At 59.2% G+C, this 27,851-nt stretch overlaps 1 protein-coding gene across 1 annotated transcript; it reads left to right on the forward strand.

The window, feature by feature from the left end:
* The first annotated feature begins 92 nt into the window (after positions 1-92).
* On the forward strand, positions 93-23,709 carry SDC1 (syndecan 1). The gene is made up of 5 exons (XM_034659868.1): positions 93-367; positions 19,002-19,083; positions 20,026-20,489; positions 21,302-21,428; positions 21,580-23,709. Exons 1-5 carry the CDS (start codon positions 302-304, stop codon positions 21,747-21,749), a joined length of 909 nt encoding a protein of 302 aa, XP_034515759.1. The 5' UTR covers positions 93-301; the 3' UTR covers positions 21,750-23,709.
* Positions 23,710-27,851: the final 4,142 nt, after the last annotated feature.

Genomic DNA, 27,851 nt, shown 5'->3' on the forward strand with positions numbered 1-27,851 from the left:
TATTCTGAGCCGGGGCGGAAGGGGGTGCGCCCCGAACCCCGCCACCCAGGAGCAGCAGAGCTGAAACGCCGGGCACAACAGCCTGTGGGGACCACAGCCGAGAGGAATCCAGCTGTGGAGAGCGGACTGTAGCCGGCGGGTCCCGTAGCCCTCGCCGTAGACAGCAGCGCGCGGGGCATCGCCCGAGGGTGCAGGGCGCAACGACCCGGAGGAGCCGGCCAGGAGCCCCGCGCAGTCCTTGCCGCGCGGCGCCGCCCCGATCCCCGCAGCCTGCAGCGCTCCCGCCGCCGGTCCGGGCAGCATGAGGCGCGCGGCGCTCTGGCTCTGGCTCTGCACGCTGGCGCTGCGCCTGCAGCCGGCTCTCCCGGTGAGTGCGGCCCGGGGCCGGGCAGGGAGAGGCGAGAAGCCGGTGCTTGCAGACTAGCCGATGCCGCCGGCGGCACGTGGAGGGGGAGGGGAAGCGGGGACTTGCCTTCCCGCGCTGGCCCGGCGGGCCCAGGACCGTGACCGCGAAACGAGGGCTCCCGCCTCAATTGCCTCCGCCGTCTATGGGCGCCGCGCCGGTTCCGTCGCTAAGGGCCGGGGGCTCGGGCGCCCGGGGGAGAGGAGCCTGCGCCGGGGCCCCGTGCTCAATTATGTGAACCGGCTCCACATGCGTCGGAGCCCGCCAGCCTGCGGCGGCGCCCGGAGTCGCCGGCTCCCCTCCGGTCACCCCGGGCACCACAGCGGCCGGGGCCCCCGCCGGCGACCCCGGGAAGATGCAGTGACCGAGGCCACAACGCCCCGCCCGCAGACCCTAATTTAAAGCAGACTCGCCGAGCCCGGGCTCCCGGCCCCTTCGGCGGAGGCAAGTTTGGGCGCAGCGGGGCCCTTGCGTTGGCAGAGGAGCCGGGGCCAGGGCTGCGCGGGGGTCGCGGTGGCGGCGGAGGTGGGTCCCTCGGCTTCCAGTCGGCGGCCCTAAGGGAGCCGGGCCGAGCTGGCAGCGGGAGGTTCCGGGAAGTTGGTCCCCGAACACCAGAGTCCTGCAGGAACCCAACTTTGGGGCTGCTGAAGTTGTGCTGCCCGTGGAGGGGCGCGTGCGGTGCTGGGCACGGCCGGCGCGGGCTGCGGCTTCCACGCGAGTGGACCCCAGAATGGCTCTTCCCCTCCCCCGGCCTGGCTTTGTGCTGGAGCCGCGCGGAGGGAAGGCGGGTCCCTTGGCGCGCCCAGTGGAGCCGGGGGGAAAGAGGGACAAATGTGGAGCCCGTGGCGGGGGGAGGAGGCCTTTGGGTAGGACTCCAGCCTCTACCTTTGGCGAGGGGTGGGTCCCCCCCTTTAAAGGGGACCTGGCCGACAAAGAGCATCCCGAGGGCCCCCAGAAAGTGATCTCCCGCCCCCGCGCCGTCCGCTAGCCCGCCTTCCCCAATGGGGGCGCTTTGTTCTCGGCCCCTGTAACCCTTTCCTGGGAACCGCCCCGCAGCGCCGGCCCTGACGTGGGCCCGGACCTGGGCGGCCGCCAGGTGTCAGCGCTGGCCGCCCGGTGTCCACGTCCACCCCCAGCCCCCACAGCCGCTGCAAGAGTCCCGGGGCCCTCCCCGCGGGTTGGGTCGGCCATCCCCTGGGATGGAGAGGGGAGGTGCGGACGGAGCGGGGGGCTCTTCCCCTTCCGGAAGTGGCGGTCTCTCGCCACCACATCTGGACCGCTCGACTTCCCTAGCTCTGGGTAAGGGAGGCACGTGGGCAGAGAAGGATTGCGGCGGGGGGGGGGGGGGGCGGGTCTTCCCCTGGTAATGTGGCATCTGCACAAGTCTCAGCCACGCCGACCGTCTGTAAGAGGGTCCCTCTACGGCAACAGGACCTACCAGCTATTGAGAGCTATGGGGTACTTTACAGGGTCTGGCTCAGGTGAGGTGCTTTCCAGGCTCATCTATGAAGAGCCCTCCCTGCTTTCCAGGCGACTGTTGTGTCTGGGAGTATTTTGAAGTCCAGCATAGGGTCCCTGATGCCTCTTGAATTGGGTTGGAGGTGGGGAGCGGAGGGTGCCAAATCTGGGGGAGCCATGGGGAAAGATAGGATTTCTGAGCTCTGTCTCCATGCATTCCTGGCTTTCAGGTCCAAGAAGTTGGCATCTGGCTGCTTCTCTCCTTAGGGTTGCAGCTTCTGTGGGACTCAGATGGTGCCTTGAATCATAGTTAATACTCCGGAGAAGAGAGTGGAGGTGTGTGGCTTACTTCCGCGGCCCATCTGGACTTACCTGGCTGCTCCACTCTCTCCGGGCCCAAGATTGGGCCTCAGCAGAGACCTGAGATGGGGTTCTCCACCTATTTCCAGCAGAATCGGGAGGAGCTTGGGTGGTGGTTCTTTTGTCTGCCTTGGTGGAGGCTGGCATTCTCGTGAGCTGAGATCCCAGAGAGCCTGTTGACATGGGGGAGGCAGATGGTATGTGAGGTTCTCTGTGGACCGTGGTTCCCGGAGTTTCCTGTGTATTGGGTAAGGGCAGATGCTGCAGTCGGAGGCATCATATCTTACCTAGAAACTTCGACACACTGCAGAGGGAGACACAGGACTGGGAGGCAGTTGAGTCTCAAGGGGGGAAGAAGGGAGTCTCACTAGAATGTGTTAGTGGGAGGGCTTCCTGGAGGAGGTGGCTGAGTGGAGCTTGAAAACGCTAAGCTTTGGAGTCAGATATTGGCTTGGAGCTCAGGTTTCCCTTTTTCTTTTATAAAGTGTAGTTTGTTTTCTCTTTCCCAGCCCTGCCTTTTCCCTCTTAACAATGGGTGTCCATGTTGGGTTAAAAGTGGGGACATAAAGTGGCATAAAATACCCTCCCCTCCTCCCTTCCTAAAAGGTGGGGTTTGCCTAAAATAGGAGGATGTGTCTACAGGTTGCAGAAATCTGGGCCTCTCCCAGGGTTCACTTTGGTCCCAGTGGGAAGCAGGTCAGAACCCCCTGGGGACCAGTGAGGTAGGGCGTGATCCTGGGCACCTGACTTGGAATGGGCAAGGGAAGGCTGCTAGGGCAGAAGGTTGCTTGAAACCACTCCCAAGAGACAAGAACAGGTTTGTCTAAAAAGGCTTCTGTGTGTTTCCCGTGGTCTTTTGTTTCTTCCATGTCAGAAAAATCGCTTGTTCTGGAATAGTTATTTGCTGTTTTCCTCTCCTTCCCTTTTCTCTTTCTCGAAAGGCATAAAATCCCTTTTTGCCCTAATTATGGGGGCTAGTAGAGACATTTCCCAAAGGCCTGGCAGAGTGGGTGAGGGGTGGGGGGAGGCGCTAACTGCCTCTCCCCCCCCGCCTCCCCGGGCTCAGAGCCTTCTCTAGGTGATGTCACTCCTGGCTTCAGATCCACCAGGAGGGTGGAGCTGGTTTAAGTCTCTACCTGTGGCTCATGGTGGGTTCCAATAAAACCTCATTAGCCGAGGCTGGTGGGGAGAGGGATGAGAAAGGAGAGAGGCCTGGAAAGAATTAGTGAAAAGCTTGAATTTTGTAGCATTTTATAGAGGACTATTTCCTATTGCAGAATTTTGGATCCTGAAATCCCTTGGGAATGAGGTATTCTTGGTATCCAGGTTTTCTTAGCTAAGAATCCATATTAACCTCAAAAGTATTCTTACTTTGGGCAGGACTCTCTGCTATATTCATTTTCCGTCTCTTTATTAACAGAAGAACACGAAGCATAATCTACTCTGGGGATGCCGGGGTCCTTATTGCTGTCACTGTGTTACGTTAAGCATTTAGGGTTTATTGAGCTCCGAAGAGCACTTTGCCCCTGGTGCAGGGTGCCCCCGGGTTCGTACGTTTTGGATTCTGGTTTGTTCTTTTGCTTTTCTTCCACCATCTCTGATAGCAGCCCAAGGTGACAGTTGTGGGCCTAAGTGTAGCAAGCAGCTTTTCTGTTCAGTTCTAACTTGCGCTTTTCTCCAGCAGTACTGAGACACTAACCAGATTTGAGAATGATTTCTAAGACGTGAGTTTTCAGTGCTGAGAGTTTCGCTTGTGAGTAATGTTCATGATCTGTGACACGTGCAGTGTGTGTCTTTGTGGACCCAGCTGGGACCCCTGCAGTATCCCTAATAGTACCTAGAATAACAAAGGCTGTCAAGGGAAGTGCTTACAGGCTTCCTCCGTGAACAGGTGTGAATGACCTCTGGGAGGAGGCCCCTGATGACCCCTGTGTTCTGACTCGCTAGTCACAGGTAGCCTGGACCTGGTGAGGCTAAGTCACTATAGGGCCCTCGTTCTCAGCGTGGATCCTGTCTCCGTCTCTTCACCCTGTTTTATGTGGATTGAAGGGCATCTTTCTTAGTGCACGCAAACTATGTGGCAGGCCACTGGATTAAGTAGAGCCCCAGGACGGAGTCTCAACCCTGCCACTAATTTACCGTGTAATCTTGGGTGAGTCAACTCACTTCCAAGTCTTGATGTCCTCTGAAAAGCGGACATCATACCTGTTCTCCCTGTCTTCTTTCTGTCATTTGCATATTCATTTCATAATGAGTGTTTGAACGTGTTTAGGAGTGAAAGTGCCAGAAAAAAAGGGAGCTATGGATGGAATTATAGTTCCCTTTGATTGAATGCCTCCTGTTGAGCGCTCAGTGCTTTCCTTATGTTTGTATTTCATCTTTACCCCAAACCTTTGTGAGATACGTCCTTGTCCTCCTTTTGAGGATGAGGCTTATAGACGTGAGCCCCTCTAAGGGGCTGGTGTGGAAGAACCAGGCTTCGTCCGGATGTGTGGGCCTATGTGTATGGCCTGAATGAACTGATGGACTCACAGGTGTCTCCGATGAAGCCCGGTCTAGGAGGCTGCCTGAAACTTGCAAGGCCCTATGGGTATTTGCTGTTCCATCCCAGAGAACTGTGGGTGTGCGTGTTTTGGATGGAGGGGGCATTGGGCTGGGCTGAGCTGCCTGAATGGTGCCTTTAGGTGAACGCTGAGCATTGGCAACATCCTGGGCTTGGGCTGGGTTCACCCAATGGCTTAGGGGCAGGCAAGAGTGGCTCCCAGGAGCCTAGGTCAGGAATCAATGGGATTCATGAGAGCAGGGTGGGAAATGCTTCCAGGTCTGATGCCCATGCAGGGACCATATGTCCTTGGTTTGGTGCAGAGTGGCCTGATGGGGCAACTGTCCCCATGATTGGATGGTGCCTGCGTGCTTGTCCCCAAGGCAGCGGCCAGTCTCCACTGACTTTCATCTTAGGCACCAGGGAAATAATTTCGGAATTAGTAGAATTTTAAGCTTGGGAGGCAGGTCCCATGGTACCACCCCGGTGATCAGACACCCAGGACTCCTGGCTCCTGGAGTGGGCTCCCCTGCTGGCCGCCTCCAGCTCTCACTCTCGCTTCAGGAGCGGCCCTGTGAAGAACTGGTCATTAAATGATTTCTAGTTGTGGAACGCTGTTAGTTTTACAGAACAAACGATTTCCTGATTTCTTTTCAACGACCGGTTTTGGAGTCTCGGGTTGAAAGCCCCCCCCCCCCCCCACCAGGGCCTGCCTAAGTGTGTCTAGAGAGAAGGAACGGATTAAGGGAGACTGTGGAAAGAAGGCTTTTGGCGCCAGGATCCTGCGCCCTGGAATAGATTCAGCACGGTGTCATTTCCCTCCCAGCTGTTCCAGCAGACGTTGGGCCTTCGATGGGAGTGTGCCTTCTGGAACCTCCCTCTGAGCGGACTGGGAGTGCCCTGATGGCGCCAAGGGTGGGCAGGCAGGGATCCCTGAACGCAAGGAGGCACGTTTGAGGCCACAAAGGCAAGACCCTGGGCCCGGGGTCACCTCAGCAACATGTCCAGGAGACATGGGGAGCGCCCCGCACAGCCTCTGGGATGGCCAGCTCTGTCTGTGTGATGGCTCTGCTTCGGCCTGTCCTCAAGGAGCTTATACTGGGGAGGGAGTAGGCTCTAGAAGTTCTCCTGTATGTCTGGGCCTGAGATGGGCTTCTTGTTAGCTCCCCTGTTCTCAGTGCTCTGGGGCCCAGAGGAGGGAGCCGGTGATGGGGGGCGGCCTGAAGGAAGGTGGGCTAAGCTTCCTCTGGAAAGTGTCCTGCTGCCAGTCGTGCTGTGCTGGTCTGGGGAGCCAGGGGTCTGCAGGGGCTCAAGTGCTGCGTGGAGGCAGGCTTATGGGGGAGGGGAGTGCAGGGGGCAGTCCTGGGGCTTGGGACCATGGGTCAGGAGAGGGAGCCCTGCTCCTCGACTCAGTTGTTTGCCCACTGATGTTTCCTGTGACTCTCGAACTTGGAGGCTTCCAGCTGCACCCCCTTCTGTCTCTGGAGCTCCTTGAGGGTCTCTGTCCTGGCGTTTGTTTATGGCTCGAAGGGCTGCGTGGTCATATGTAGAGGCTGCTTCCCTTCTGGCCTTCAGTGCTGGGAAGACTCCTGTGACTCACCTGAGGGGTGCAGCCCCGCCGAAGCTGTGTGTGTGTATGTGTGTGTGTGTGTGTGTGTGTGTGTGTGTGTGTGTGTGTGTACGCAGGTGTGGGGTGGTGGGCCAGCATGGGTTACAGCTACCCCTGAGCTTTGCTTGGGGGCCTTACTCTGTTTCCCCATTGGGCTCTGCTGCCGGTTAGGCCGCAGTCTGTTTCGGGGGGAACCTGAAGCCAGGAAGCGGTCTTCCTCCGCTCTCTCCTTTTCCCTCTTTAGCTGCGGCTCTGATGCTTTCTGTCGCTGGCGTTAGAAGTCTTTGGAAGTTATTCCTCCAGAGAAGGGCGGCCAGGACACCTGTCCTTCCTAGTCCCAAGTTAGCCTCTGACTGGCCTGGGCAGGTCTTTGCCTCTCTGTGCCTCAGTTCTCCCATCTGCCCAAGGTGTCTCCTTCCCCTTCCTCCGCTCTGATGGCTGCGTGGTTGCAGAGACCTTGTCTTGGGGAGGGTGAAGGTGGCCAGGGGGGACTTGGCAGGGGCTTAGGGTCCTCTGCTGTTACTCTTCTAGGGACTTGAGGGGACACTCACTGCCTGAGGAGTCATCTGTGGGGGTGGAGGGCAGGGCAGGCTGCTTGGAGGAGGTGGACTTAGAGCTCAGTGTGGGAAACAGAGGTGGACAGGGGACCCTGGGCAAGGTCAGGCTTGGTGATGTTCTCCACGCACACCCAGGCATCCTGGCCACGTGCCCCAGGTCCGCTCATCAGCAGGAACGGAAGCCATGTCGGGCAGGTTGGGGCAGTGGGGCAGGCGGGCGTGTTTATCGCTCCACTGTCAGCTGAGTCATGGTGCCAGGCCCACAGATCCTCCCCTGATACTCACCCAACCAGTACTGACCATGAGCCCACTATGTGGCAGGCATGGGGTGGGGAGCAGCCCAGCGGGGCTGACTAAGGCTCTGCTGCCTGGCTTCCAGCCCTGGCCCTCCTCTTTGCTGCCGAGTGACTTTGTACAAGGGCCTCTCTTGGCCTCAGTGAGCCCATCTGTGAAATGGGGGGAGGGGTTAAAGAAGCTGAGGTGACCATCATTCATTGGGGTGTTCATGATGTCCTGCTGTGTCACAGGACTGGTGGGTGTCTGGGTGGGGCCTGTCTCTGTTCCTGCTGCCTCGATCCCTGAGGGTCCTGAGCCCTCCCTGGTTTGACCAGATCTGAAGCCCAGGGACTGAGCACCTGCCATGTACATAGCCCTGTGCCGGTGGGGAGCGGTCTGCACCTGGTCCAGGGGCACACACAGGAGAGGATGGTCATGACTGGGACCGGAAAGGAGGGTTGGTCTGTGCAGACGGGCCAGAGGGGTAGTGACAGTAAAGGTCATCCACTGAGACAGGGTTCATCCCAGAATCCCACAGCAGTTTCTAATCAGGAGCTCGGGTCATTTTCTGGCCATGGGAAGTATTAGGGGAGGTGGTGCCCTGATGGGGGCAGTGGGAGTGGCCGAGGCTGCCAGTCCTGTTCTGGGACCATTCACAGCACCACTGATCTCCAGCAGTAAGAAAACTGTCCCACCACAACGATGCTGAATTCCCCATCTTTCCCACTTAGGGCTGCCTGTACTTTCTGTGGCCACGCCAGCCCTCCTTGGGGGCCCTCTGCCCCTGGGTGGGTGGAATGTGGGGAGGTAAGGAGGGAAGTTCTGCAGGGCCGAGGTGCGCTCATTCACCCCAGACCCAGCACGTGCCGGCAGTAGGCGGCCCTGGGGGACGTGAGGACCGCTGTTTCCATGCCCCCTTCAGCACGGGGGCCGCTGGTGCCTGGGGCCTCGCCTGCCTGCTTGGGGCCTGTACTGTGTCGGCAGCACTGGCTCTTCTCTCCGTGGCTTGTCCACATCCCGGCTGCCCCGGAGACTGTCCAGGACCTTGGAGTCCCATCACTGGGGAGTGTCCCCGACGGATATGGGATCAGGTTTGGGCTCGCAGGGCCCCAGGCTGCGTGTGTTTTGGGAGCCTCCGAGACTGTGGAGAGGCTGACATCACTCCACCTTCTCCCAGAGAGAACGGCTGGGGCGTGACACTGCCATCTGCGGTGACCGCGCCTCCTCCAGGGTGCGTGCTGGGGACCATCGGGGCAGCAGGACCTGCGGGCTGTGGGCCAGGCTAGGAGAAGGGGCTCCTCAGGCTCTGCCCCTGCTTCCTCTCCCTGCCCCCCACAGGCACTTCGGGAGTAGGGGGTGGGGGGTGTCTGGGGGAGGAGCACAGTTGCAGTGTTTTCCTGGGGTCATCCTGGTTGTTGTAATGTCCTGGGAAGGCCCTGAGGTCTGGGTCCTGGTCCTGGGAATTGTGTGAGGAGCGGAGAACCTGTGACCTCACCACCCCTACCTCTACCCACTGCAGAACAGGGCCATCCTTCGAGACCCCTGCCTAGGGGCTGGGTGTCCAGGGGACACCCTGGTCCACCTTTCCTCCCAGTGTGATGGCAGCAGTCTGAGCCTGATTGCTTGGGTCTGCCTATCTTTGGGGTAGGTTCTGAGGCCCTGCAGCTGCGGGGCTGGGCAGGCCAGGCGGGATCTAGAACTGGCGGGCTAATTGGCATAGTGAGTGTCCCCGGGGACTGGAGCAGGGAGAGGTGTCCTGCGGAGGCTGGGAAGGGCACCGGACATGGAGTTACCAGGCTCCATCCCGTCCTCCCTGTGTACCTCAGGCATGGTCCTTCACCTGTCTCTAAGCCTCAGTCTCCTCTTCTGTAAGTTGGGGATTTTCGTCTGCCTCAGAGGGCTTTGGAAGAGATCCCAGGAAGTAATGTATGTGGCATGCTAGAGAGCCCCTTCCTTGCCTGGGCTCAGAGGAGCAAGTCTAGGGGAGTTTTGGGGCTGACTCTAGGTAGGGGGGTCCCCTGGGGAGAGGCCCTGGTGGCTGTGGCTGGGGGAAGGAGTACAGTCTGACCTGGCCTGGGCGTGTAGTCACTTCATGGGAGTGGCCAGCTGGCCTTACTCCGGTGTGCTGATACCAGAGGGTCTGAAAACATGCCTTCTGCCCCTTCTCAGAAACTGGAACCTTCACGGGCAGGCCAGACTCTGCTCGGCTCTGCCCGAGCCTCTTCCAGGGGCTGGCTCCTGACCCCGATGAGGTGTGGGCTGGGCCAGTGGGCGGTGGGAGGAGGCCGGACCCAGGGCACCTGGGCAGGAGCTCAGGCCAGCTGAGCAGGACCCCCCCACGCTGTGGGGGGACAGTGGCTTTTCCCCAGAACTGCAGACTGAAGGTCACCTAGGAGAGGGAGCTGGGCTAGGCCAGGCTGCGGGATGTTGGGGTGAGGAGGGCCCCACTTCTATGGTCCTTCCTTCCGCACTTTCCCCTTTGCCACCTCCCATGGAAATGATGGCTCTTTCTTCCTGAGGGTAAGAGAGCCACATGGTCCTCCCTGAAGGGTGGCTGACAGCATGCCTGCTGGATTGCCTGGCCACAAACCCTCTCCCTGGCTCTTCATTGGCTGTGTGCCCTGGGACTAACGACATGTCCCCTTTGCCTCAGTTTCTTTATCTGGAGGATGGATATCATCCTGGAATCTAAGATTATTGTGAAGATTAATTAATTCAGTTAAAGTGCTTAGATTAGTGCCTGGCACATACAGTATACAATAAATATTCGCTGTGATAACTATTTTTTTCCCTAAGGTCTAATTCGGGTATTTCTGTTTTTTGAGTAACCCCCAGCCCAGGTTAAAGCCTGAGGTTCTTACTGCCACCCCTGAGTGCCCCTGAGCCCTGGGCACGGTGTCAGGGCTACTCCCCCTCCTGGGTGCCTGCGAGCTCTTAAGACTGGGGCTGCATCCGCAGTCTGTCTTCAGCTGCCTTAGCACCTCCTGGGAGCTCAGCGCTGGGCGTTTGAGGCTCTGCGAGCCTTCCAGCCCTCAGGAGGCTGCTGGCGGATGACACGCTGACAGTCACAGGGCCTAGGCTGCTCTGCTTGTGTCTGAGGTGGGAACCCACCAGTAACCTGGGGAGTAAGCTCAGCCTATTCGGACCTGGTCTTCACAGAAAATTCTGCCGTGTCTTGCTTAGGCCCAAAACTCCCAGTTCCACTCTGCCATGGTACCCCCGTGGGACTCCTTCAAGGACGCTCTGCCCTTCTTGTGTCTTTCTAGCTGCCTCAGTGCCTAATCAGTCTGATTCGTACTTTGCCCCAGAGGCAGGTTCCCAGGCTAGCCCATTCTTCTGCATGTGGGAGGAGAAGCCATGTATGTCTGTAGCTTGAAGTGGGAACAAAGGGAATTTAGTCTTTCTTGGGTATGGGGTTGGCTGGCAACCATATTCTGACACAGGTTAAAAAATTTGCTCTTGGCATCTCCCAGCCCCTCTTTTGTAATCCTTTCCCATCCTCCATAGTTCCTACCCACCCACAGTGCCCCACTTCCAGAATGGGCCCCTCCCCCGTTAGAGCTGCTTTATACTCTAGTGTGAGTGACTAGCACCAGATAGCCTTCCCAGAGGCATTTTAAAGGAGATACTCTGCAACTGCGGGGACACTGATTGGGTAAATTTGGGTGAGGAAGAGCTCCCCTTCCCTGCGCACACAGCTGGAGCCCTGACTGGTTGCAGGTGTGTCAAAAGCTACAAGTTTCTGCCTCTGTGAAACCTGAGGATACTTTATTTAGATAGAGCAGGGGGAGGGTGTCTCTAGAAGTCCACGTGCCAGAGGTGTCAGGCCCCCAAGCCCAGTGGAATCTGGGGGTTAGTCAGCTAGAGAGGAGCACAAGGGGCCCTGTGAAGGTGACTGGGGAACCCTACACTGAGCTTCTGGTCTTCGCTGTCTTGTTAGGATAGCCAGGCCTGGGGAGGGATGGGACTCTGAAGGCTTCGGCCGCTCCCTCTGTCCTCATGGGTTGCCAGTTGCCATCCCAGAGTCCCTTTGATTTGGAACATCTCCAGCATCCTGCCTAGGCTGTCACCCTCCTTGGGAAGCTGAGAGCAATGACCCCGAGTCCCTGCGGGCAAGTGCTCTTCCACCCTCTTGCCGTGGTGTGTCCTCCCCCCGCTGAGCACCGTGGTTGTGGTGCACCCCTCAGGTGGGCGGCCTCCTGTGGCCGCGGCACCTGGCTGCCCCTCGAGGGCAGACCTTGACTTCCCAGCCATAGACTGGGAACTAGGAGCCCCTTTGCTGTCACTCATTGGACAGATGGGGAGCTGGAAACAGCATCTTTTCCAAGGTCATCCAGTAAGTTGGGAACAGAGCCCAGGCTAGAACCAGGTTTTCTTGGTGTTGGGTTTGGTCACTTTCCCCTGGCCATCCCTGTCTGGCTCCCAGGGCAGTCCGGCCACAAAGGCTGGCAGGGCCAGGCTGGGCAGCCTTGCTCAACGCCCAGCCCAGGGCACTGGCGGGCGGGTGGAGAAAAGCCGAGGAACTGGTCTTCCAGCTCTGCGGCCCCACACCCAGCCCTCAGCTGGGCCCGTTCTGAGACGAGTCCCAGCACGTGGGCTGTGAGGCGGGCGCAAGCTCTGGGGAGGGGTGGGTATGGGGGTGCTGGTGGCAGCTCTGACCCGGCTTGGGCATCGGGCCTGGCGCTGGCTGCCGGGATCCTCCCTCCCTCAACTCAGCCTTGTCCTCTCCGGGTACTTGACATAGGCGGAACGGTCCAGGGCAAAGGGCTCTGGATCTTGACCTCATTTCCCATCTGGAAAGCCCAACATTTAGTGCCATGGGAAAGGCTACTGTGGAGGGGCTTTCAAGCTGGTATGGATGCCACCCCACACCCCAGCCCTGCCCTGGAACCCCCCCTGCATGGGGAGGTCTGTGTCCGAGTGGCAGTGTGGAGACAGCTCAGGCAGGTTGTGTGTGTGAATGGGGGAAGGGTACCCAGCGTGGCAGGTCCCCTGGACGTGCCGATGGGGGGTGGGGGCCTAGGCGCCCTCATGGCTGCTCAGGGTGACGGCAGACTAAGTCCCCTGTCACCCGGCTGCCGTTCCCCGGGCCCCTGCCGCCCTGGGCCGTGCCCATCACGCCCTCTGCAAGTCCCAGCTTGACTTAGTTCTGGAAGAGAGACACTGAGCTGATAAATCACTGCCTGTCAGGCCGGAAACGCTGATGGGGCTCTGAGGCACTAGTGGGGCCCCCACCTCCTGGGAGTGTCTTCACTGGGGGAGATTTCAGGGTCTTGAGGCCAAAGCTGGGAGATCCGTGCCTCTCAGGGCCCTAGGCACGTCTCCTTGGCAGCTCCCAAGTGAGGAAAGGAGGCTCTGGAGAGAAAGGGATTTAGCCGCCACCACTTGTATCGCCTGGGGCCGGAGAGAGCCCCGTGTCTTCTGGGCCCTGGCCCGTAGTCCTGCCCCTCCCACCTACCCCAGCATGGCCGTCTGCGGCCATCGTGTCACCCCCGTACCGCTCCAGCCCCACTGACGAGGAATTGGGGCCACTGCTCCCATGTCCCAGCCTAGCGTGTCAGAGCACTAGGGGGGTTGAGGGTACTCTGGCCAAGCCCCTTCTGTTGTCTAGGGAGAGGCAGGGAGCTGCCCAGGTCACCTAGCAAGGGGGTGGTAGAGCTAGATGTGCCCTGGTCAGGCTCTTTCCCCCCGCCAGCCCTGACTCTGGTCCTTTCCCTGAGACCCTGGATGCAAGATGCTTTGCGTTTGACCTGCCTGGCCCCTTGGGTCCGTGCTTGGGCCATGTTAGCCGGGGCTAAGGGAGGGCGTACAAACGACGCCCCCAACGAGGAAAGCCATCACAAACCCCACTGCCTTAGGGCACCAGGGTGTTCGGAGAGCCACACAGTAGGGCTGCGTGTTCTGCAACATTCTCTTCCCCTGCCACCCTCTCCCCCCGTCTCTCACCCCATCTCCCCGGGCAGGCAGATACCCCTGAAAGACTGCAGTGAGGCTCTGCAGCCCGTGCTCCCCACCCTGGTGGGCCGAGAGACCCTGGCAGGTCAGTGCCTCCGGCCTGAGATACCACGGAGGCTCTGCAGCCCCGGGTGGGCAGGGCGGGCTGGCCGGAGGCTCGGCTTTGTCCCCTGCGGCTTGTTGCTAGCAGTCGGAGGGCCCAGTGCCTCTGGAAGGTCAGGGTTTCCTCAGCAACACGGCGAGGCTCTTTTGCAGACTAGGTAGGCACTGTGGTGTTTGTTTGCGGAGAGTGGATGCATCAGAAATGCAGAGAATGTTCCAGAGCCATCTTGGATCCCTTTGCCGCTAGGGCTTATTTACGGGGCTCTGTTGCTCTTTGGTATCTCTTTCCTGGACACGACCTGAGTGAGGGTCTTGGGACCTTTGCAGGGGTTTGCCTTCCTCGGCGCCCAGGCCCTGGGCAACTCTGGGCTAGACGTTTTCCTGTCCAGGTGAGTGTTCTCCAAGTACAGTCTGCATCCCACCCACAGGACTGGGGACTCTGTTCAACAGCAGAGTCTGGGCCTTTGCCCCAGACCCACTTAATCAGCCTCAGGGATGGAGCTCAGAAGACGTCATCTCTGGTGGTCTCCTGGTGATTCTCAGGGACGCTGAGGAAGAGAGCCCCTGGCCTGGACAAAGGCGATGGTTTGAATGTCCCCTTCGGTCAGTTTGGCATCTTGATGCATAGGTCGGGGGTAAAGGCTGGGGTTTTGTAGCTCTGAGACCTCAGGCCCCAAGAGTTATGAACTCTAGGTGTGTGTTGAGCGGGGAATCTGTCCCATTTCCTTAGTTCTGTAGATCTGACCAAAGAAACTGAGGGGGTAAACATTTCTAAAGAAAATATAAATCTGTTCACCCTCCTGAGAATGTCTGCTGCCTCGTGGGATCTCAGTGGGTGGGAACGATGGGTGTTTGTCCTCTCATGTCTGTGGGGCCCACCGGCCTGTTGACCCCACAGCTGGGCTCTTGAAGCCGGTTGGGGGCCCCTCCAGTCAACAGCCCCAGAGGCAGCACCAAGGCTGACTGCTGAGGAAAAGCTGTGGCCAGCCCCTTTCTTTCTGGCTTCCCTTTGAGACGAGTAGGGCTGTGGATTCAGTGACTTGGCTCCTACCACCACAGCAGCCCGGGCTTTGTCGCCCCGCTGGATAAGCAGCGACCAGCAGGCACCTGAGCCTCCCTCCCTGCTGGACGGGTGAGCCTGCCACTCTCCTGAGGTCCCGGTGTTGCCGAGGTTGGTGACTCGGGGCTGAGCATTGCCTGACTCTCTCCAGGTCTGCCTGGGGGCTTCAAGGCCCAGCCCTTGTGTCCCCTTGAGGGTGACCCTCTGTGCCCCAGCCACCCTTTTGGAAGCCCGAGGTCGGGTTTCTGGCTGTGTGCCCCTGGGAGCTTGCCAGGACGAGGACCAGACCACGCCTTTTCTCTCCAAAGCCCCTGGATGGTACCCCCTGAGATTTGATGTCCAGGACCCTGTTTAATATCAGTCCGTGACCTCCTTACATGATGTTGTATTTCTAGCAGCATGTGGGCTGAAGAACAGCACAGTCCTGTGAACTCAGGAATGTTTTCTAGAGGATTCGTGCTTTATCCATCGCTTAAGTCAGGCGGCAGGTGACACATGGTTAGTGACTCAGGGTGTGGGTTGGAAACCGCAGGTCTTTGGACCTGTTGGCTGCAGTTGATGGGGTGGCGGGAGTCCAGGGAGCAGCTGGACAGGCAGCCTCTACCATTCGTCCAGAGTCCGCCATCCTCGCTCGAACCTCTCCAACATATCCACTCGGTATCCTGACTTGTCATCGATCCTACCATGGAGCTCTTGTCCCTGAGATGTCTTAGAGGGATGCTGCTACATGGCCTCAGGCCTTTTGGCCAGCCAGGGCAAGGGGTGGAGGTCGGATGGAGGTCACCCAGGAAAGTAGCCTCTCTATGGCCAATGCAGGGTGAGAGCTGGCCGGGCTTGGCTTGAGGCTCTGCCTTCTTGAAGCTCCTCTGTTGGCCCTCTGCCTACAGGCTCCTGATCTGTTCTTGGGAGTGGCTGGCAGCAGCCCAATGCAGACTCCCAGCCCTTGGCAGCTGTGAAGTGTGGGCTGGCACCTTGGTCCCCTCGGCTGCTGGGGTAGGGGTCAGGGATTCTTACTCTGTGACGCTCTCCTCCCGTGGCACGGGAGCCTGTGGCTGTGTTGATGAGACTGGCATCTTCGTGTACCGCTGCAGAAGGGCAGACAGGCGCCTTAAAGTGGGTGGGCCCGCTAGGGGGTCTTTCGGGGGTGGGGGGAGGGAGAGAGCTGGGTAGGTGAGGGGAGCACCTGCAGCCACGGCCCTGGCCCTGGGCAAGTCCCTCACCTTGTCTGTTTCAGTTCCTTATCTGTGCGAGAACTGATCTCGGCCTGCCTGCCTCAAATAGAAGGGTAAATGTGGAAAGGGATAGAAAGTGTTTCCCGTGTGGGAGAATGCCTCAGTGTCTCATACCCTCTTTCCTGCTCTGCTGGAGCCCTGACTCCGGGGCCCCTCTCAGTCCCTCCACGTGGCTCGGGGGTGGCCAGACGACCACTGTGGCCAAGATGGGAATGGGCTAAGTTCCTCTCATACTCCATGCGTCTGCCCCACGACACCCGCCCTCCACTGGAGCCAAACCTGGCTTTGGCCTTTTAGGCTGGTGGGCTTCTAAGGGTCTGGAGCAAATCGGCCCTTACTTTGAGCAAACTGAACGTGTGAATGTTTAGATCTTCCTATAGGGTTTTGGTTTGTTAGATGAAAAGCTGATCTTCCTGGGACTCTGCAGAGATTCAGGAACCCCATTCAAGGTGTGAGCTGGCCTGCTTTTACCTCCCCAGGCTGCTGGAGGTGGGTTCCAAGCTGGGCCAACCTGTCCCAGAGCAGCCCTGAGCCGTGGCTGCGGGGTGGTCCCGGAGGGACCCAGGGCAGAGGCAAGGCTGCCAGAGAGCCCTGCATGCAGAGGCCCTGGGACAGCTGGCCACAGGCTCTTAGCACAGCTGCCTAAGTGAAACCGGAAGTCTCACCCAAAAATGCCAGAGTCATCTGGCACCTAGCCATCCAAGTTCAAACTCAGCAGTTTCTGCTCATTTCCTCCCCAGGGAGTTGAGGGCCTCACTAGGGTTCACGCTGGAGGGGTTGGGGAGGTCACTGCAGCCCTTCCCCTGCTGGAGACCCAGCCCTGAGAGGGGAGGGACTGCCCTGAGGCCAGGGAGCTGGTTTCAGCAGAGAAAGCGTTTGCTTAAGAGCTTGTTGTGTAAACAAGATCGCACAGGGATAAGCGGAGCAGAGTTGAGGGAACAAATTGTTTTTAGGGACTGGGCAGATTCAGTCTTATCTGGTGGTGAAAGAAGCCCTGTTCTTGGGAAACTGCTAACCTGCTGGGGCTTCTCCGGTAGGTGAGAGGCTGGGCTTCCTGGGTGTCTGCCTCCCCTCACCTGTGACATGGGGCCTGGTCCCCAGACTCTGGCTTCTGCTGGAAGATTCAGCTCTCCTGACAGGACAGCCGAGGCTGCTCTGGCTGGAGCCCTGACCCCCACGTGGAGCATCTTCTCCAAGGGACGGAGGCGGTACATTGGGGGGAGGCGCTCTGCTCATCTCCTAGGGCCTCCTTGGGAGCGCTGAGGGCAGGCAGAAGCATTGGGTGAGGGGCAGTGGGGTCTCAGGGAGTGTGGGTGGGTGGGGGGCCCCTGAATGCTTGTGCCCCCCCTCCCCGCCAAGCTGCCCTATGGGCAGTAGTCTGCTGCGGGCCTGGGACGGGAGTGCGTTGGGGTGGGGGTACCCACTCTGTGCCTGCCCGGTGAGCAGTATTCTTTGCTCCTGAAGGGTGCAGGCTTAGGGGAGGTGAGGGGCAGCTTCGAAGCTCTGTGGAGACAGGACAGGTGTTGGGAGCACCATCTGGGGACAGTGTAGGCAGGATGTGGTCTGAGGTGCAGGCAGAGGACAGGGATGAAGAGTTCATGTAGATGGGCCACGAGAGCCCAGACGGGTCCTTCTGGGGCCAGAACATTTTTCTTGGGGGCGGGGGGGAGAGGTAGAGTTTGCGTTTTGTGCTTTCAGAGGAAGCTCAGTGGTATTTCTAGCCTGGTGGTTTCTACACATGTCCGAAGCTTCCCTCTGATCTGAGCCCCTGGATGCGGAGCGCCCACCTGGTCCAGCTCTGCCCCAGGCAGCCTCAGGAGGCCACGGTCTTGTCTGTCCCACCCTGCTCTGTTCCACTCAAGAGTGAAGCTCCGTGGCCTGTGGCCAGGACCCAGGAAGGCCTCTTGGGCTGAGGAGGCCTCACTCCCTGGAGTCCAGCCTTGGGTTTCCTGTGCCCCGGCTCCGTCCTGCCTCTCTTCTGAAAACCCACCACCTCCATCCCACCTCTTCCCAGCAGGCGCCAGAGTGCTCGTATCCATGCTGAGCAGCTCTCGCTCCCTGAGTTAGAGCAGCGGCGGCTGTCGGTGGGGTGCTGACCGCAGGCCGGGCTCTGTTAGGTTCTTCAGGAACATACCCTCTGTGAATTTCTGCAACAGTCCTGGGACGTAGATATTACTACTGTCCCCATTTTACAGATGGGGAGACTGAAGCCGTAAGAGGTTTAGTGATGTCCCCAGGGCTACTCAGCTAGTCAGTGGCCCAAGGTCAGGGGTCTCTAACCCTGGGCGCTCTGAACTGTACAGCTTTGCCTGTTTATTTGTGTTTGCTCAGGCCCCTGACATTGGGCCCTCTAGAGATGGCTGTATCATGAACTCATCCGGGTCAAAGGCTTGTTGCTGAACAGGACCCTCATAGCTACCCTTCCTGCCACCTGGCTGTTGGGTCTTCCCTTCTCCGAGTTCTGGAGCTAGCGTTGGGGAGCCCTCCACACCCCCACATCGCCCTGCTCCAGGCTCCTCTGCAGGCTGCTCGGCTCTGTGTGGTGTGTCTCGCCTCCTCCCGGGCCCACTCTTGGTTCTGCGGGTGCAGCCCCTGCCTCGGGAGCTGCCCTCTGGCCCCTGCCGCCGCTCAGAGCTGCACCGGGCGGACAGGTTCTGGACAGCGGTTTGCACACACGGTCCCCACCAGGCCCAGAGCCCGTTCGTCGGCGTCTTCTGAGTGCGGGGCCTCCTCTAGATCTGTCTCATTTGTCCCCAGCCTGATGGGCACCCTGTCCTTCCTTCTGCCAGGTGGCCTGGGCCCAGTCCTTCCCGTGGATGAGAAAACAGGCCAGGTGTGGGATGGAGCGCGGTGGCCAGGCCTGGGGCTGTCCTGTGTGGGCCACCCTGCCTTAGCACGGATGCCTCCTCCCGTGCCCATCTCTGACCTCTCCCCCCGTGAGGCCCTCGGTGTCCATACCCTGGTGCCCAGCATGCCCGGAGAGTGCCTCTCTGGAGTCACGTTACTGGGGGATTGTTCCTGGGGCTCTAGAAAACCCCGGTCTTGGACCCTGAAGCTCCCTGGCCAATGGCCCCAGGCCTGATTTTCAGTGTAGGGTGAGCTGACAGGGTCCCATTGGGGCCACAGTCTCTGTTCCCGGTAATGGCGTCTTCTGCTGCTCTCCTAAGAGTAGACTGAGCTGCTCGGGGCAAGAGCCCTGCCCCCTCTGGTATGTTTTTGCCCTGTCAGCACCTGGCACAGGGCTGTGTCGTCATAGCATTCGGGGGTGCGTGGGGGACCAGAGGGCTGCCCCGAGCTGAGGGCCCCAGGGCCACACACAAAGGTTTCCTTTCTGTGCTGTGTGCGTGTGTGGTGGGGGGGCTCACTCAGCTGATCTAGAACAGGGACCCCAGAGTAGCAGGGCCTCGGCCAAGACTCCACTCATACCCCTCTCTGATCTTTTTCCAGCAAATTGTGGCCACAAATGTGCCCCCCGAAGATCAGGACGGCTCTGGGGATGACTCTGACAACTTCTCTGGCTCCGGTGCAGGTGAGCTGACATGAGGGCCCCCCCCCAAGATGGCAGTCAGGCAGCCCTCCTGGCTGGGTCTGGAAGGTGATGCTAGGGTAGAGAATGGGGTCCACGCTGCAAGGAGAAGGCATGTCTGGGTTGGGGGAGTAAGTGTTGGGGTTTCAGGAGCCCCCAGGGCTGTCCACTGTAGACAGACCTAGGCTTGTATTCTCCTAACTCCCTGGGCAACCTTTGGAAAGGTGGACTTCTCCAGGCCTCTATTTCTTTATCTGTAAAATGGGAAGATATCTTGACTTCATAAGACTGTTAGGAGCTATAAGGTAACACAGAGCCTGGTGGGGTATAGATCTTCCATAAACGTTCCCTGATCTTCTCCTATGTCCCCTTTCCCTGGGGGAGTGAAGTCCTTGAGTGGGAAGTGATCAGAGAGGCCTCCCAGAGGAGGGGCTCTTGAGCAGGATTCTGGAAGAGGGTCGAGACCACCCATGGGGAAAGTGGCCGAGGTAGGGGCTTGGGAGCTGGAAGGTAGGACCCAGGCCTCTGTTCTTGGGGGGGGCTGGGCCTTTCTGGGGGAGAGGGCGGGTGAACAGGGAGGGGACCAGGAGGTGTGTGTACTGGGAACAAGGCCTTCAGGCTCCCGAGAATGCCCCCACCCAGGGAGCGGGCTTCAGCAGCCACAGGAAAGCGCCTTCACCTACGGCCTTGATGTGTTATGGCTCTAGAGACCACGCTGTCCCCAGGCACGAGCAGCAGGAAAGGGCAGCTTTCCTCATCCGTTTTCCAAAGCAGATTTCACCTCAGCTCTACCCAGGGGAAAGAGCTTCTCATGAACGGGTTTGCTGTCTGGCCTGGGCGTCAGAGGCCAGGTCCTTGCCCAGGCCTTCCTCACTGTGTGAGCTCGGCTGGTTTAGACGTTCTGGGCATTTCCCGCTCCAATGAGCTCTGTTTCTGGGCCTCCAGGTGCTCTGCAAGACATCACCCTGTCACAGCAGACCCCGTCCACCTGGAAGGACATGGCGCTTCTGACGGCCGTGCCCACGGCTCCAGAGCCCAGCGGCGTGGGGAACACCGCCGCCTCCACCTCCGTCTTGCCCACGGGAGAGGCACCTGAGGAGGGAGAGGCGGTGCTAGTGGCCGAGGTGGAGCCTGGCTTCACCGACCGCGAGAAGGAGACCACCCACCCACCCAGTGAGACCACGCCGCACCCAACCACTCACCGGGCATCAACAGCGAGAGCCACCACGGCCCAGGGGCCTGCCACCTCCCACCCCCACAGGGACATGCAGCCCTCGGTTCCGGCGGGACCCCGCCAGCTCGACCCGCACGCTCCCAGTGTGGAGGACGGAGGTCCCTCTGCCACCGAGAGGGCCGCAGAGGATGGAATCTCCACTCAGCTCCCGGCCGGAGAGGGCTCTGGGGAGCAGGTGAGTGCCCGCCGCTATAGTCCTCTGTGTTTCCAGCGTGGCTGCTGCCGCCTGGGAAAGCACAGTGCATGGCGCTGAGGGGCACTGGCTCAGTCACGGGCACACCCACTATCCTGTGTCCTGTAAGCATGTCCCATCCCCGCCATGAGCACAGGGTCATGAGGTCCTACCTGCCCCCTGTCTCCAGGGCCAAGCCCAGGGCAGGACAGACTGAATAGGAGACTAGAGCAAAGGAGTCCTGCAAGATCGCCTGCAAGAGGGCTTCCCAAACTTAAGCGAGTGTGAAAGTTCTGCTCGCTCTAACTTTCTACAGTCATGGTGACTTTACACTTTACATTAAAATGAGTGTATTTCTTTTCTTCTTAAAGATTTTTATTTATTTGTCAGAGAGGGGGAGAGAGAGAGATAGGCATGGGCACACAAGTGGAGGGCAGGGGCAGAGAGAGGGAGAAGCAGACCCCCCGCTGAGCAGGGAGCCCGATGCAGGACTCGATCCCAGGACCCTGAGATCACGACCTGGGCCAAAGGCAGATGCTTAACCCGCTGAGCCACCCAGGCATCCCCCAATCTATTTTCATGTAAATACATGGGCCTGGTATCCCTTGATGTGCTGTTTCTGCCACAGTCAGGGTCTGGTGTGATAGGATGAGAGGCGCCTGGCTTTGGGGGCCCAGGAGGTCTGGATTAGCTGTGTCTGAGCTGGTGGCAGTGGTGACCGGGAGGCCCCAGCTGCTGCTGGGTTTGCAAATAAAACTGAATGCTGCTGCCAGCAGGGGCCCACCCCAGCCTGAGACCATCTCTGCCTCCTGTAGGACTTCACCTTCGACCTGTCTGGGGAGAACGTGGCCGGGACGGCTGTGGAGCCTGACCGGCGGAATCAACCCCCAGTGGACCATGAGGCCTCACAGGGCCTGCTGGACAGGAAGGAAGTGCTGGGAGGTAAGTTTCGCTTAGGTGGGTGGGAGGGGGACTGTAGTTGTCCCTGGAGCCAGGCTGACCACGGCCACCGTGGGGGCCCCGCCTGGTGTGGGGGGGATCACCGCTTAACCCGCGGAGCCCCACACTGAGCCGGCCTCCCTGCCCCCAACAGGGGTCATCGCTGGAGGCCTCGTGGGGCTCATCTTTGCCGTGTGCCTGGTGGGTTTCATGCTGTATCGGATGAAGAAGAAGGACGAGGGCAGCTACTCCTTGGAGGAGCCGAAACAAGCCAATGGCGGAGCCTACCAGAAGCCCAGCAAGCAGGAGGAGTTCTACGCCTGACGGGGACCGTGCCCCGCCTCCCCCTGCCACTCGCTAGGCCCCCACTTGGCTCTCCCATGAAGCACCGCAGGCCCCGCCACCATGCCACCTCCCCAGCGCCCTGCGCACGGACCCCCGGGTGCGCTGGGGGCTCTCCACTCTGCTTCTCTGACTGCTGCCTGGAGACCTGGGTGCAGGGGCTTTCTCGCGCGTGACCTTCCCGCCACAGCCGGCACCTGGCACCGCCTTCTTCTGACTCAGTTTCTCCAACCTGGAGCAGCCTCTCCCCAGGCCCAACTCTGGAGGGAGAGGCAACCCTGCCGCTGTGCCCCGGCCGGGCCCGCTGGCTGGGGCTGGTACATCTATAGCACTCGCTGGCAGAGACCCCCGATCGGGGGCCTTTCCACCCCCCAGGGGCGGGGAGAGGAGTTCAGAGCTCCATCGGATCCACATCGTTTTGTGTGGGGGGGGTCTCTTTTAGATTTCAACTTGTTTTTGCACATGTTTCCTCTAGTTTCTCTGTTCGTAGCCCAGTAGACTTTGTTACTTCTGAGGTAAGTTAAGTAAGTTGATTCGGTTACCCCCGTCTTGCTTCCCTAAACTACGGCAAGGAGACAGCATCAGGGTTCAGACTTTTTATTGTGCTTTTTGTTTTTTGTTTTTTAAACTAGGAGAACCCAATCTGAAAGCCAACATATAGGTCTAGTTTGTGTTGTCTCTGAGTTTGTCACTCACGCGTGCAACAGGGTATGGAATGTCTGCCGGGCCGCCCCGCGGCTGGGCTGGCTGATCCCGGCTGCCCACGGGCAGTCACCTCTGGGGCGGCCGTGCCCGCGCCCGTGGACCAGGGCCGCCGCCGTGGGCGGCCTGCGGCGAAACGGAGGAGCCACGGGAGAACGGAGTCCTGGCACCTCTGGCTGGGGACCGAGGGGAGAGGACTGTGGGGCGGGAGATGGGGCAGTGGCCCCAGAGAGCCTCCCGCAGACTGAGCCCTGCCTTGGGTGCCCCAGAAAATGTCTCTGGGGGACATTTTCTTCTGGAAGGTGGCGTGAGGGGTCTGGGCACACCCGGCACGGAGCCGTTCCACGCAGGACCAGGCTGACCTTCGATGAGCTCCTGTGGCCCTGCCCTGGAATCAGGAATGTTCCAAAGAGTGATAGTCTTTTGCTTTTGGCAAAACTCTACTTAATCCAATGGGTTTTTCCCTGTACAGTAGATTTTCCAAATGTAATAAACTTTAATATAAAGTAGTCATGTGAACTCTCCTGCCTTTACTTCTTCTCTCTGTGCTGGTCGTGTGGACGTGATCAGCCTTTTCTCTAAACACAGATGATATTGGGAAACTCGGCCAAAAACTCTGTGCCTTTATCTTTCCCTTGGGGAGGGATTCTGGGGCCAGAGTCCCTCTGGTTTGTTTGCTTTTCGTTTTTTTGTCTTTGCTAAAATTCTCCTGGAGGTCAGTAGGTTCAGCCAAGGTTATAGAAGGCCTGATATAAATTTCTGTGTGGCCAAGCCCAAAGCACTGTCTCCTCAACGCTGGAGAAACTGTGGCGGCTCCAGCCCGTCTTCGGCGGCGGCCACGGGCCCCACAGCGACCCGGAGCCAAGGCCTGCCTCTCAGACACCTTGGACGGACCTCCTCTCACACCTTTGCTAGGACCCGAGGCCCCCAGCCCAGGCCTCCTGGGAACCCCTCTACTTGCCTATTTAATTTGACAACGTTCCAGCTGCTCTGTTGGCTGTTCCAGGAGAGGGGCCGTCTGTGACGCAGAGAGAGGCACCGTCAAGCGAAGGGAACCTGTGCTCTGTGTTCGATACTGGGACTACCTGGAGTGTGTGACTGGACACAACTGGAGGGGGGAGGGCGTGGGGGAAAGGGTGGGGAAGGGGTCCGCAACTGCTCATCTCTGCTCATCCCCGGATGGCGCCGAGCCTGTGGCTGGGCCCATTCATGTAACTGTAATAAACGGCACTTGTCATTTTGGGCTGTGGTGGTCGTTGAGTCTCTTCTTGGCCTGGCCATTGCCCTCCCCTGTCCTCTTCTTCTTTTTTTTTTTTTTTTTTAAAGATTTTATTTATTTATTCGACAGTGATAGAGATAGCCAGTGAGAGAGGGAACACAAGCAGGGGGAGTGGGAGAGGAAGAAGCAGGCTCACAGCAGAGGAGCCCGATGTGGGGCTCGATCCCATAATGCCGGGATCACGCCCTGAGCCGAAGGCAGATGCTTAACCGCTGTGCCACCCAGGCGCCCCTCCCCTGTCCTCTTCTTAGAAGGAGCCTGGGTCTGGGCCATGCTGTTGGTTGGTGAGGAATAGCGGATTAGCGTCGGGCCCTGGGCAGTAAGGGAGGGCTGGGTCCCCCTCTGCCGTGGGTCTGGCCTTTGTCATCTCACCTCCTCCCAGGGCTTTCGGTCCTACTGTCTCCTGCCCCGCCCGTCCTTCTTGCTGTCCTTCGAGATCATTTCCTAACTTGTGGACATGAGGGCTCCCTACCGACTCCAAGTCGGCTAGCTACTCTGTGCGCTCGTTGTCCTGCAACTCCAGAAAGCTCACCAGCAAACGGTCTCAAGGCCTCAAAGCCTAAAAATGTCTGTACATTAAGGAAAAAGTACAGTGAAGATTTTGGAGGTTGAAAATGTGCAACGTGCGGTAGGAGCCCTCGTGTTCTAAGGGCATCTGGCTGCCCTCCCCTTAGTGTCCCACCCAGGCAGTTGACGCCCACCCGCCCCTCAGCTGCCCCTCCGCGGCAGGTCTCCCTGCCTGGGGTCCTGGGCATCCACCCCTCTGGCCCTGGGTGCTGGCCTGCTCCCTAGGTGTGTCCTGGGAGCGCAGGGCAGGAGGGACCTTCCAGGTCCTGCACCCGTGGGGTGGGGAGCGCAGACTCCGGCCTGCTTTGCGGAGTGAACTGTCCTTTCGCCGACGGACCACGCTTGAAGGGTTTGGAGGCTCAGACAAAGTCCTTCACTCATTCATTTGTTCAACATCAAAAACCCTGGATGCCTATTTTCCGCCAGCCCCTGGGCCGCACAGTGAGGGCAAGGTTGTAGAACAGGCACCTTCCTACTTCGAGCTCACCGTGGGCCAGATGCTGCCGGACACCGCCCCTGGCTCGTCTCCTAACCGTGTCTGAGACCGCGCCGCTGTGTTACGTCCACTTCGCAGACACAACCTGGCCCAGAGAGGAAGCAGCTTGCACGCGGTCGCAGCCAGGGAGCAGCGGAGCTGGCTTTGGAAGCAGGCGGCCTGGCCCCTGAGCCCACAGCGGGCCGTGCACCCGCGGCAGGCGGCACTGGGACCTGGGAGGGTTGGTGGCCCTTCCGCAGGGGACCTGCAAGGTTCCAAGACCCAGTGTCCCGGGGCCACCTGCTCCTGTTCTCTCCGAAGGGCGAAGCTGTCCCATGCCCACAGCTGCTCTTGCTCAGCTAAGTGCCTTTCCTGCTCTGAGCCCCCGCCAGGGTCACCCCCACCCGAGGCACCCCCGGTATAGGATGGAGCCATAAAAGCGGCTTTACTGACGGAGATGGCGGGGAGAGAGCTGCAATGTGAAGGGTTATGCAGCGGGCACCCCGGCCTCAAGGAATTTCTCTGCCCCTTTCTTTTTAGGCCTCAGCTTCGTGCCCTACTCCCCGTGACTTTGACCCGCTTCTCCCCTCTTTTCTGCTTTCCCAAGACTCTCACTCTTCTTCCTGGGACTGGAGCATTGAGTGCTATTTCCTATCTTCCTCAGCTTTCCATCGTACCCGTGCGCCCGCCATGTGTCCGTCATTGTGTGGGGATGGGGCACTTCTGGAATTTTCTGCCAAGAGTGTTTTCGAGCTATCTTTTTTTTTTTTAAGATTTTATTTATTTATTCGACAGAGATAGAGACAGCCAGGGAGAGAGGGAACACAAGCAGGGGGAGTGGGAGAGGAAGAAGCAGGCTCATAGAGGAAAAGCGATGTGGGGCTCGATCCCATAACGCCGGGATCATGCCCTGAGCTGAAGGCAGACACTTAACCGCTGTGCCACCCAGGCGCCCCTCGAGCTATTTTCTAAACTAATGAGCCATCTTCTCTTACACTGATGGCGTTGCCTTCTTAGTTTAAGCCGGGTTCTGCTTTAAATGGCACCTTCTGCCTTGTTTGCCTGTCAGGTTTTGCTCCGGCTCACAGGCTCACATGGTGCTTTCGCTTGCAGAACGGAGATGTGCGTGTGGCTCTCAGGGATGTCGCAGCCCAGGGGCTCAGTGTGGGCTGCTGGGGGTAGGTGGGCACTCAACCCAGCGTGGCTTCAGGGTCAGGGTCAGGGTCAGAGGAGGGGCCTGGAGGTGGCACTGGAACTGGGTCTTGAGGAAGGACAGAGGCCTCTCAAGCAGGGGGTGGGGGAGGCATTCCAGGCAGAAGGCACGGCTTTGGCGAAAGTAGGGACTTGGGAGACTTCGTACTGCCGTGGACTGAAAGCAGGTGTGGGGACAGGTGACGCTGGGATGTGGCGAGAAGTCACCTGCAACGTCTCTGAGGGTCCTTGGGGAGCAGCTCCGGGAATTGCAGGGGGATGTGGGGCCAAGGCCAGAGACAGCAGAGAGATGGGGAGGAGGGGCTGGCTTTGACAGCTGGTTCCGAGGTAGAACTGGCAGAACCTGTGAGGCTTGTCCCCACTTCACTGGGCGTCACCTTGCCCTCCCCCAGGTGCACGTCCCCAGTGGAGCCTGAGGTTGTCCTCTGAGCTGGCCCATCACGGGGTAGGGACAGGGTCACGGGCAGCAGAGGGGACAGGCTAGGCATTGTTGGTAGGCGGACCCCAAGCAGCCTCTAGGGAAAAAGGCTTCTTTCAAATGGGTCTGCAGGGCACTCTCGTGCAGAAAGGAGTGCGGGGCTGTGCTCCCACCTCCAAGGCACCCTGTCCTCCTCTCTCCCCACCAATCCTACCCCATCCCCCATCTTTCCAGCCTGGAGAGCAAGACAGGAACAAGACGGGCGGGCTGCCCTGGAGGAAGTGAGCGCTGGTTCCTGGCGTTGGACAAGCAGGAGCTGGAGGAGAGGGCCCCGAGCCAAGGGACCTGCGAGGGGCTTGGGATCCCGCCAGCTCTCACTGGGCTGTGGGCACAGCGCTTACCTGGCTTTCTCACTTCCTCCCACTCCCCGTTGCACCCTGTCACCCAGTGCCATCTTTGAGCCTTGCCAGCTCTACACCCACTCACAGAATGTGGGTATGAGGGTGAATGCACCCCCAAACGGGCCCTTGGCTGCGCTATCACACACGTGCTGCACTTCAGGCCTGGGCTCACAGCTCTAGGGAGAGGGCCTGTGTCCTCTAGGGCCCTTCACTTCTGGGTCACCGCTTGGCCCCTCTCACCATGTCACTGAAGTATTTGCTTCCACAACGGCTTCCCGCTACCCTGGGGGCCTCTTGAGGGCACACGCTTTATTAGGGTCCAGGATGATGCATGGGCTCGCTGCAGAAAGGGAGCCTTTGCCTTCGGGGTTCTCATTGTAGCCACCTGGTGCTTCTGTCGCGCTCTGAAAGTCAAGTCGTCTTTAGAAGCTTATTCACAGGGCATGACACCACCACACTCACCACGAAGGCTGACCTCAGAGATGGACAATAGTGGGGGGGGGCATGGCGGGGCGTGTGGTTGGAGAGCGTGCTGATGGATGTGAGCACTTCGGAGCAGTGTCTGTTGAAGAGAAACATGGGCCTTCCATATAATCCAAGTAGAACAAGAGCGTGCGTGTGCTGGAAGCTTCGTTCAGCACAGCCCAAACACGGACCCAATCCCCAACAGGACAATGCATGAATAAACTGACACGTTCCTACCGTGGAACGCTACTCAGCAGTCAAAAAGGACAAACCACGCTTCACGTACAACGCCGATGAATATCACAGGCCATGTAGAAAGCTCGAGAAATCAGACGCAAAGAGCCCTTGCTGCGTGATTCCATTTATATAAAGCTCGGGAGCAGGCAGAGCTAATCTGTGTGAGTAGGAGCCAGTGGTGCCTCTGCTGGGGGTGTGGGGTTGGCGAGGCAGGGACAGGAAGGAACCTTCTCTGGAAGTTTCTCTGGCTTGATGTGGGTGGTGATTACGAGGGTGTCTGCATATGTAAAGAAGTCGTCAAGCTCCACACTTCAGATGAGTGTGCTCT

Source organism: Ailuropoda melanoleuca, chromosome 4 (assembly GCF_002007445.2).
Source record: "Ailuropoda melanoleuca isolate Jingjing chromosome 4, ASM200744v2, whole genome shotgun sequence".
Taxonomy (NCBI): domain Eukaryota; kingdom Metazoa; phylum Chordata; class Mammalia; order Carnivora; family Ursidae; genus Ailuropoda; species Ailuropoda melanoleuca.

Excerpts from the sequence above, each read along its gene's own strand:
- SDC1 (XM_034659868.1), top strand. The coding sequence starts at position 302 with ATGAGGCGCGCGGCGCTCTGGCTCTGGCTCTGCACGCTGGCGCTGCGC. Across the intron at positions 368-19,001 it reads GCCTGCAGCCGGCTCTCCCG|CAAATTGTGGCCACAAATGT; the intron begins GTGAGTGCGGCC and ends ATCTTTTTCCAG. Across the intron at positions 21,429-21,579 it reads CAGGAAGGAAGTGCTGGGAG|GGGTCATCGCTGGAGGCCTC; the intron begins GTAAGTTTCGCT and ends TGCCCCCAACAG.